Below are 11,146 nucleotides of genomic sequence, written 5' to 3'. Positions count from 1 at the left end.
GTACCAATGCGCTTTACACAATTGATGTGTGTATGGATTGTGATAAGAGTTGTATGAGCCCCTAATAAAATAATAAAAAAAAAGTCTCACATCCTAAGTAGACAGCAAGTGCCCTGAGATTGTTTATACTCCAGATACCACCACTGCGCTCAAGGCCCGGCACATTCTATCTCCTCTCATGGTTCCCTTGCTGTTGGTGGGGTTTGTGTTCCGATGTGGGCCTGGCCTCCTCCCTTCCCCGCCAGATGAAGACAATCTCTCACGTGTACTCACACATGCCAGGCAGAAGAAAGTCACGTCAGGGGGCACGGTGTATGTGAAGAACATAGGCCATACCCTCAATTATACTTTTCCTCCTGGCCCCCAGTCCAGCATGCTAACACCGAGCCTCTGCAAACATCCTTCATCTCCAGGGTCAAGGACAACACAGACTGTCTCACCTATCGAAGGAGCGATTGTGAGATGTGACTCGGCTGCCCTGGATCTCTCTCGTCAGGTGCCAGATCACGGAAAACCTGAAGAGCGCTTCCAACCGTGTCCCCTGTATCCGGAAATAAGCGCGAGTGAGGACCTGGGTTTGGTCACCGTGCTGTTGTCCAGTCAGTGACCCCGTTTCCATACAGAGGGTCTCAGCAGGAGCCAGGGCAAGGAGGGGTGTTTTCCCTTGTGCGCAGTGTCCGGCTGAGCCGGGAGGGGATGAGCTAGGATGGTGCACATCGAGCTCAGGCGCTGGGTGGGCCAGCACACAGTCCCTAGTCTAAGTAAGACACACATTGACACCACCTGTTTCTTGCTTGCCAGACACCTCCTTTGAGATGTTCCCCCCAGGAAAGTCTGGATATCTCCGATTCACACTTTGCCCAATCTATTGTGTGTGCACCCGATGGAGGTTTGCATACCTTGCTATTATAGTGTATACTGTCTAATAAACTGGCCCCCTTGTTCTCGATTCCGACACTGGGATGAGGAGTCCCTGTCCATCCCGCTTTTTTGCCTTTCTTATTTTCTATAATCATACATGCTGCTCACCAGGCCTCATTCAGTTGTGGGACTAATTTCCCACAAGTCTTCATATGGACACACACCTAATTTTTCAGACATTAAAAGGCATATAGCTTGTGCCTCCGGAGACCTTTCAGTGTTGAAGTTCTAACGTGTTTCAGGTCCCTAACAGGATACCCACTGAGCCCAGAAGGGTGCCCGGAGTTGGCCCTGGGCACGAAGAGAGACCGACCAGCCCTGCTCAGGAGCCAGAGCAGGGCAGGATACCGACCGGGCTGCTACACTCACCTTGTCCGGGTCCAAGAGGGCGTGGCAGATGATGTCCTCGCAGACGTTGGCTGTCGGAGCCAGGCAGTGCAGCCGGTAGAACAGCTCTACACAGGTGATGTGGTGTTCCCGGGTCTCTTTATTCAGCTGGCCCCAAAGCACACGGGCCACCCTCTGGGGCAAGGAGAGGGCCGATGGGAGAGCAGGTCAGCTGGGGCTATGAGTACCTCATACCCCTCACATTGGACCAGCCCCAGTGTGCAGGCTTCCACCTGTACTCGCTGTGTGAGGGCCCCCAGTACAACAGGGAACACCAAAAGACAAGCTAGACCAAATCCCGCCACGGCTCATTCCAGCAACAGGCAACCTTTAAAAAGACTTTGTATCACATCAAAATACATATCACAAGAGTTTCCACTTTTAACCATTTTTCCAGTTCTTAAATGTATTAGTTCTGCAAAAAAATCATATCATTGTGAATGAGGGGGAGTGCAGAGTGGAGACCCAAAGCTCATCTGCAGGCAATTGGATATCCCCTTACAGAAGGGTCGAGAGGAAGAGACAAGCCCATCAGGATGCAGTGTAGCAACAATGAAACATACAACTTTCCTCTAGTTCTTTAATGTTTCCCCTCCACCACTATCATGATCCCAATTCTACCTTACAAATCCGGCTAGACCAGAGGATATACACTGGTACAGATAAGAACTGGAAACACAGGGAATCCAGGATAGATGAACCCCTCAGGACCAATAATGATAGTAGCAATACCAGGAGAGTAAGGGGAAGGTGGGGGGGGGGGACACCGATCAAAATGGTCTACATATACCCCTTCCCGGGGGATGGACAACAGAAGAGTGAGTGAAGGGAGATATTGGACAGTGTAAGTCATGAAATAATAATAATTTATAAATTATCAAGGGTTCGTGAGGGAGGGAGGGAGGGTTGGGGAGGAAGGCCAAAAAATAAGAAGCTGATAGAAAGAAAATGTTTTGAAAATGATGATGGCAACAAATGTACAAATGTACTTGACACAACAGATGCATGTAAAGATTGTGATGAATTGTTTTAAAAAATCATTTTAAAAATGATTTTTTTAAATGTATTAGTTCTGTAGCTGGACACTAAGCAAGTTCTGCCTGAGTGTGTCTTTAGCTGAATTTGTATGTAAGTCAGACATTAGATATAGTTCATATCTAACATCAGTTAGTCAAATGTCTGTCTTATTATGTAGTGCACCTTTCTAGGCACATAAAACATTACAGAGACACTTCCAGATACACAGAAACATCTTTAACATAATACAGTAATAATAATAATGTGACACTTAGGTTCTTTGTGCAAACAGGGCTTCCACAGGAACACGTGGGCGGAGTTAGCCTGTCCACCAGGGCGCAGATTGATTGGAGAGTGACCGAGATAAACGGCTCTCTGGAGGTGGGCTTCCGCGCTCTCTGATTCACCTTCCTGTGGCAAACCACTTCAAGCCACGCTGATATTAGCAGAGCCCTGGAGATGCATCCACAGCCATTGGAGCTACAAGACTTTGCACCCAGCAGCCTGTGATCTTTCAGCATTTTTCATCATGGGGTGTGGCTGCATGAGTCCACAGAGGGATGTATGGACTAGTATCAATTGGACTTAAGGAGTAATATTGGACTGATGGACTTGATCTGGACTGGGCTGGGATGTTTGTTTGACATCTAATTACTTCTTGATATAAAGCTTTCTTACACATATATGAATGTCCCTGGGTTTGTTTCTCTAGTCAAACTGGCCTAACACAAATAATAATAATTAATAATAATAATGTTTTGATGCACATGTCCCCAGTTTGTTATCCAGCTTGAGTGTTTAATATAATGGCTTCATAGGGGTTGGTTCATAAGTATGGGTTGTCCACAACTCAGGCATTTGTGTAACCCATGGACTGCCTGTGTAATGCAAGCAACTGGTTTATGCATGTGACTGTCATGAAAATATACAGTTCATTGCAACTATTGAAAATATATTACTGAAAAGATACAATTCTTTGGCACTAATTACAATCACCACAATGTCTAACTATTGCCACTAAATTACCAGGGGCTTAAAAGTTTGTGTATTTTTTACAAACTTTTTGAAGCTTCTTCTGTATTTTCAAAAGTGTTCATTACCCTAAACAGAAACACTGAACCCCTTCAGCATAACACTCTACTTGCCCTCTTCCCAGCCCACGGCCACTACTAATTATCTTTTGTCTCTATGCATTTACTCATCCTAGTGTGGTAGCTATATAATCTGATGTCAACTTGTGAAGGGGTGGAATCTAGCCTGTCAATCAGGTCACAGCTTGATGACCTCATTTAAAGGCGCGAGGGAGATAAATAGCTGACTGAAGACCAGATACACTCACTTCCTGCAAGACATTCCTACTGACAAGCCACATGGAGTCATGCAGATGGTAGCCAGAGCCCTGGAGCTGGAGGAGCCATGTGGAGATCCACAACAGGGCTGAGATACTTCCACTCACACTGGATCCACAAGACTTCCCACCCACTGGCCTGTGATCTTCCTACATTTCAGTGTCATTTTATGTGTTGCGTGAGTCTGAAGAGGAATTTATTGACTGGTATCAGACATATGGGCTAATTTTGGACTTATGGACATGATCCAGACTGGGCTGGGATGTTTTCTTAATATACAATTACTCTTTGATATAAAACTCTCTCTTACACAAGAGTCTCCCTGGATTTCTCTAGTCCACCCGGAATAACACACCTAGATGAAAGGCAACTTTCTACCTGGAAAGTTTAAACTTGGGGGTTACTGACCAGGCCCAGACCTTAACATTACTTTCAGAAAGGGCATCACTCAGAAGCCAGACTCTCTGGTGGCTGAAATCCTCTTTGAAACACAGGCATCAGCCTCACTGAGGCCTGCTGTGGCCCCTCTCTAAGTCAAAGGAGCCCCAATAAGGTGAAACTCAGAAGGAGGGTGCTTCTTCCACATTACAGAAGACACGGACGACTCTTCCATTACAGTACTTTAGGCACAGTCTAGGTCAAATACCTTCTCTTTCTGGTCCAGTTTCCCAATATGCCCTATATGGCAACATCGTCTTCTCTCTAAGACTAGGAAGAAACACCTGGTGATCTACTTCTGAAAATTATCCAATAAAAATCCCATCAGATCACCACAGAATCATGTGTGATTAACAATAACCACGAAGGCAATGCAGGATCCAGGCAATATCTTGTTTTATTCCACGTGGGGCTGCCATGTGCTAGAGACAACAACAGTGGGACATCCAACTTTAGTCTCTGCAGCCGTGGGAACACTGCTATATGAGCTGTTCTGCGGGAATGAGGAAAAGGCTAGCTGCCCATCACTTGAGCTGGGGACTGTCAGACCCTGCCATCTGGCTGACTGTTGGTGACCTGCCCTGCTGTCTGCTTCCTTGACTTGCACCCAGCAGTCCTCGAGAGTTGAAGGACTGACAGTGTATTAACTGTTTCATGGAAGAGAGTTGAACTGTTTCATTTATATCTGATACATCACACATGAACAAAGTAGATATTCAATAAGCACATATAAAGAAAATAATCTGACAATCGTAAACCTCACTTTTGCAATTGATCATGTGGTCATAGCTAATAGGTAGAACTACCTTCTACCCATTCTGTATTATCTTTGTCCTCGGCAAGCACCTCAGCTGGCTGTGGTTTTTTGCCTGGTGGGGTGACCCAGATCTTCATTCCTGAGGGGTCTGGGTCATTAGATGTCCTGTCAGGATTGGGTTGCTGTAGTTTACCATTTAAATAATCACAGACCATGGTAGTACTGAGAGACGGTCTATGGGATCTCCTAGATTCCAGGCATATTCTTCTTTACCTCCATTATGTAGCACCAGCCCAATTTCTCCTTGGTAATCAGGATCAATCACACCATTCAGTACATAGACACCCTTCCCGACCTGTTGATCCAACGGCATGAGAAGGGCTGTGTTTCCAGATAGGAGAGTTCCTTCCTTTGGGACCTCCAGGCTTGAAGCCCATAGGATTTCTGGGACAGGAAGAAAAATGCTGCAAGTGGATCACTAGGAGTAATAGTGAGTGGTGCCATGCCATCTTCCACCCCTTGGTTCTGGAAACAGCCATGTACTGGGCTACTGGAGCTGGCTGCTGCACCTTTTCCAGCGTCAGCATTTGCGACATAGGCAAGCCCAGGCACGCTGCCCCAGTGCCGGAGAACTGTCTAACGTGTGGAGAGAAGCATACTTCAGAGCCATACAGGGGAGGAGTTACCCAGGCATTTATGAAATATGAAAGAAAAGAGAAACCAAGGCTTCAGAAAGTGTTGGAAAGTTTCTCCTATGTTACAAGAACAAGGGGAGAGCAATAACACTGCTTCTTTTCACCTTGTCCAAACGTTTTCTGAGGAGTCAGGTAAGTATTCAACTAGTAGTCAGAAGATTGGCAGTTCAAACCCACCTGGAGGTGCCTCAGAAGAGAGGCCGGGAGGGCTGCTTCCAGAAGGTCACTGCCTTGAAAACCCTACAGAGCATAGTTCTAGTCTGTTCTTCACACATGGGGTCCTGACAGCAAGTAACAGCTACAATAATGACAACAGTACTCTTTTCCAAGTAGTTGTCAAAAGTCTTTTCCTGCTTGTGCCTAAACTCCGATCAACAGATTAGGGAATCATTGCCCAATCATTGATGCCTCCCATGGAGCTGCTCCTGGGATCAAATGTTGTAGGTGCAAGATCTGCAGGCTGAGCCAACTTTGGTAGAGAGGGGAGGGGGAGTACCAGGGGGGAGAGCTGAGGACAACTGAATGAGGTCCCACACGACTTAGCGTTGTTGATGGCTCTACCACACGGGGGTCAGGCTAAGCTGGGATGGCTGCGTGAGGGCCTCTGTGGACCCTCCCTGACAAAGGACCCACACTGCTGTAAGCCCTTTAAGAAGTTGTAAGTGAGAAGTGGATGAAGACTTTTGACAAGAACTAGATGACTGAATGAACTCAATTTTTAATGAGTTAAAATGTGTTACCACGCCTGCCCAGGATTCCATGTTTGCCTAGCTGCACAGTACAGTATCCATTTAGACCTTCCACAAGCACACAGAGTGATTTCTTTGTGGTCAAGAGAGAATGTGGAAGAAACACTACAAAGATAGAAATCTGAACAGCTATTTTTTGTATCAAGTGGGTCTGAGAAATATTTCTTTATGACAAGGGTGTGATAAAGAGAAGGGTTTGACAGCTAGGCTTATCTAAAGTGTCTTGGATGATTCAAAGTTTTGTGTGAACAAGCTGTGTCTGGGAAATGCGGGCCTGGTACTACAATGGTTATCACAAGCACTGGGGTATCTTGCTACAGCTGTTTAAGCATCAACCAGTGATATTTTATAATCCCACCTCAAAGATTTGTGACTGTGGCTATTTAAACATAGTTAAGCATTTGTATCCACATAAGCCTTCTGCAACTTCATTAACCCTGCTTTTTGGGACCTCAAAATAAAAGACTAGCCAATCCTTAGGCTCCAAAACTACTTAGCCTACTGCTCATTAAAAAAAAGTTACTCGGTGACCTCTGGCAATTAAAAACGTCTGTATTCTATCCCATAACCCAAGATAAAGTGTGAGTATCTGCGTTTGCCACATCCTCTTCCCTTGGTCATTTCAGCACCCCCACAGGCAGCAGTGCCACCCACTTTGGGAAATGCTGAACCAATCAATGGCTTTATTACAAGCTGTTCCTGGCCTTCCATCCATCCCTGCTCAGGACCCACTCTCTGAAATTACCACGCTTTCACGTATGTTAGTAGTTTCCCATTGGGATGCCTTTCTGATTTCGAGTAAACTCTCTAAATTTTCATTTAGGGTCTCAGTGGTTTTTCTCCTACGAGAAATAGCAACTCTTTCATGTCTCTGGAAGTGGTTCCCATGGCACCCAGCAGAAGACAACTGACTCCAGATCTGCTAAGAACCAGAATATCCTGCGGCACTTGACTGGTGGTGACTTGTTCTCTCATCACTGCCCAGTTCAGCTGGACAGAAACTCAATTCCAGGTGGATCTGACCCAAGAACATGGGGTCTCCACCATTTCTTCTCCCAGGCTTCTGTATCTCCCAAGAAGGGGCAGATGTCCAGCATTTCTTCTTCCCTCTGCCATCCCTGATCCATGTGACAGATGCTAAATTGTTGAGGAGTCTGTTCCCACTCAGTCAGCCCCCCACTTCCCACTCAGCCCCCTTGCTTAGGCAGAGAATCCACCCCAAACTATTGGAACCCCAATATCCCTTGTGACCCACAGTTCCATTGTTGGAGAGGCAAGGCCAGAAGAAAGACCACAGGCTACACCCTTGCCCACCACCCTGAAGGGCTGTCACTCCAAGAGAAGTGGACTACTGTCACTCTCCCCAGCTCCAGGGCAGAGGCTCAGACATCTGCCCAGGGGCAAGGCAGGGCACAGAGCAGAGAGCGCTGTGGCTTTCCTAGGGGAACTGACTATTAGGAACAGAGTGTGGTGCAGATCAAACCTTAGAGCACTATGGGATCAACGGAGATCTGTCTGCCATTTGGAGGATGCTGGCAGCCCTATGATTGTACAAGCTAAACCTAATGCTACTAGTCTATCAGAGAGATTTAGGGAAAGAGACAGCTAGGGAGAGCCCTTCTGGCTCAGAATGACTCTCAAAGACTGGTCTCAAAAATTCCCCCTGCAAAACCCACTGTCATCAAGTTTAGTCTGAATCATACCAACCCTACAGTGGAGTGTAACTGTCCAATAGGGTTTCAGAGACTGGATATCTTTCTGATAGTAGATATCCTCATCTTTCTGCCTCAGTTTGGCTGGTAAGCCACCAGCCAGAGTTGCCACGGTACCTAGTTTACACAGCAGTCTGACCCACCACCATAGTAGGCCCCAGTTAGTCCCCGAAACCACTCTTACCAGTATTACAGAGAAAGAACTCAGGGCCCCTTGGTCTCCCAGGAACATGGTGCCCAGTTCTTCCAAAACAACCTGCAGACAGCAACATACCTCAACAAGAAAAAAACAAAAACAAAAAAACAAAATGCAAGTGCGGAGGAAGTCCTAAGCCTAACAGATGCTCATAGAAGAAATAAATGTTGATCTGCCACAAAAAGAAATCTTAAGAATGCTGCTTGGAGTAGTAGAGGATATGAGGGAAGCAACGCAGAATAAGGACACAATGACAGAAGATGAAGTCCATGATAGAGGGGATTAAGTCCATGCATCAAAGGGAAATACAAGAACTAATGAATGAGGTACCAGAAGCAAAAAACAAGATAAAATGGATCTCACCAACAGACTAGAAGAGGTGGAGAATCGTACGAGTGGCCTTGAGGACAATCAATCAAGTAGACTTCAACAAACGGGAAAGACAGTCAAACAAGAAAGGCAATTAAACAAGATCACCAAAGAGGCAGAAGAAAACCTAAGAACAATGACAGATGCTATGAAAAAGAACAATATTGGGGGGAGCGGGGAGGGAGGGGAAAAATGAGGACCTAATGGGGGTTTAAATGGAGAGAAAATGTTTTGAGAAACGATGTACAAATGCGCTTTACACAATTGATGAGTGTATGGATTGGGATAACAGTTGTATGAGCCCCTAATAAAATGTTAAAAAAGAGAAAGAAAAAAAAAAAGAAAGAAAAAAGAACAATATTAGAATAATTGGTCTACCAGAACAAGACACAATGAAGAAGTCTACAGCTAAATTAGTGAGGGAATTCCTGGAAGAAAACTTCCCCACCTTAATGCATGGGAAGCAGACATTCATACAGGAAGCAGAGAGGACACCAATTAGATTAAACCAAGAAGAATTCACAATAGTCAAATATCCAACTTCCAGGAAAAAGAGAAAATCTTAAGGGCAGCAAGAGACAGTCACATACAAAGATGCTCAGGTAAGAATATGCTCAGACCTATCAGCAGATACCATAAAGAGGAGAGAGTGGAGTAACATCTTCGGAAAGCTGAAAGAAAAAAAAAAAGCCAACCTGAGAATCACCTACCCTGCCAAATAATCTATTAAGATAGACAGTAAGGTCAGAGTCTTCCCGGAGAAGGAAAAACTCAAAAGCATAAGCCGTAAGGCATGCAACCCTGCAGAAAATCCCTGCCAATTCACTGTGGTCAGAAGACCAACATTCAAGAAACACAAGCAGGAGACTGCCATATAGCACAACTCCATCCAGAAGTCAATGCGTGAAAAACAACTACCAAGATAGCACTGCCTCAGAGGGAAAAGAAGATGAGAATGAAGCCCCCGCATAAACACAGCACACTGATATGAAGGAAGATAGGAAAATACCCAACACAAAAAGTATGAGATGCTAACAATGAATCCACAGATGGAGCTAATAACTCTGACTGTCAACAGCTTGAACTTATCCATTAAAAGATAAAGGTTAGCAGACTGGCTCAGAAAACATAACTCATCAATTTGTTGCCTGCAAGAGATACATCTAAAGCTTGCAGACAAAAATATACTAAGAATACGAGACTGGTGGAAAATATTTCAGGCAAACAGCAACTTAAAAAAAGCAGGGGTTGCAATCCTAATCTCTGACAAAATTGACTTCAAGGTGCAAACCATAACAAGAGATAAAGATGGGCACTATATAATGCTCAAAGGATCAGTAGACCAGGAACCAGTGAGCATAATAAATTTACATGTGCCTAATGAGAAACCAGCAACATCTGTCAAACAAACTATTCAAAAGATGATAAAAGAAATCACAGACTCAACAATCATAGCAGGTGACTTTAATACACTGCTATCACAGAAAGATAGATAACTGGGAAAGAAGCTCAGCAAGGAGGCTACAGAGCTAAACACTACAATTTGGTGACTGGACCTGATAGACATTTATAGAGCTCTACATGCAAAAAACTCACATTCTTCTCAGTGTGGCTGGTGGGCTTGAATGGCATACCTTTTCATAAGTAGCTCAAAGCTTAACCCGGGGTGCCACCAGGTTGTGTGGAGTGATCTGTACCTCAAGACACTGACAATCACAATAGAGCACTTGGAGAGATGGCCCTGCTAAAACCACTGTTAGCCCAGAGCCCATCCAAGACTGCCCGTCCAAGGCTACACTCTCCAAGGAGGGTCAATAGCTTCTCATGGCGGAAAAACACATTGGCTCCACTACCATCCAGCCAAGTCACTAAGCAAACAGTCAAGCAAACAACAACACACACAATTTCTGAAGGTCTATTAAAGCCCCTGCATGTCTCCGAATCTTCAGGGTGTCTGCCGTCCTAGCCCATGCAGGGAACCTTCATGTTATTTAACGTTCCACACACCCCTTGAGTAGGCACATCTCTGTACCACATGACCTCCTGTCTCTCAGAAACCATCAGTGCCACAGAGGACGGGACAAGCAGAAGAGGGTGCCCAGAAGATGTTCAAAATTACTAAGAAAGAGACACCAGAGACATCAGCTATGGGAACCAAGCTTAAGGGCTTTATGGCAGATTTCCAGCCAAGGTGACAACCAAAAGTGGGGTGAAGCTTGGTTGGTAGTCAACAGATGTGCCCAGGGAGAAGGAGCAGCCCCACAGTCTAACAACTTCCCAGGCAGATGCCAGGAGAGCCAGCTATATTCCATTCCTGCCCTTGGAGTTGATCGGACTGTTTCCTTTTGCCTGTGTTTTGTAAGAAAGGCCTGGAAATCAGCTTCCACAAAGCTCCCAGCCAAGAAATCCCATATGAAGCAGTTCTACAGGAAACCCTATGGAGCAGTTCTACAGAAAACCCTAGGGAGCAGTTCTACAGGAAACCCTAGGGAGCAGTTCTACAGGAAAACCCTATGGAGCAGTTCTACAGAAAACCCTAGGGAGCAGTTCTACAGG

The 11,146-nt window shown here is 45.4% G+C and overlaps 1 protein-coding gene across 5 annotated transcripts in view; it reads right to left on the bottom strand.

Moving 5' to 3' along the window:
• Window positions 1-11,146, bottom strand: part of DOP1B (DOP1 leucine zipper like protein B) — a 167,213-nt gene that overhangs the window by 51,153 nt on the left and 104,914 nt on the right. For all 5 annotated transcript variants that reach the window (XR_006679522.1, XM_045284559.1, XM_045284557.1 and 2 more), the window contains exons 16-17: window positions 1,291-1,443; window positions 441-541 (exon numbers count right to left, since the gene is read on the bottom strand). Coding sequence is in view for 4 of the 5 variants with exons in the window: in XM_045284559.1 (XP_045140494.1) it covers window positions 441-541; window positions 1,291-1,443 (254 nt within the window). In the remaining variant the exon portion in view is untranslated. The remainder of the gene's footprint in view (window positions 1-440; window positions 542-1,290; window positions 1,444-11,146) is intronic.

This window comes from Echinops telfairi, unplaced genomic scaffold (assembly GCF_000313985.2).
Source record: "Echinops telfairi isolate 266 unplaced genomic scaffold, ASM31398v2 ScPeMD7_7469;HRSCAF=8507_0, whole genome shotgun sequence".
NCBI lineage: Eukaryota > Metazoa > Chordata > Mammalia > Afrosoricida > Tenrecidae > Echinops > Echinops telfairi.
Note: the sequence above shows the minus strand (reverse complement) of the source record. Positions and strands in the feature narration are given on the sequence as shown.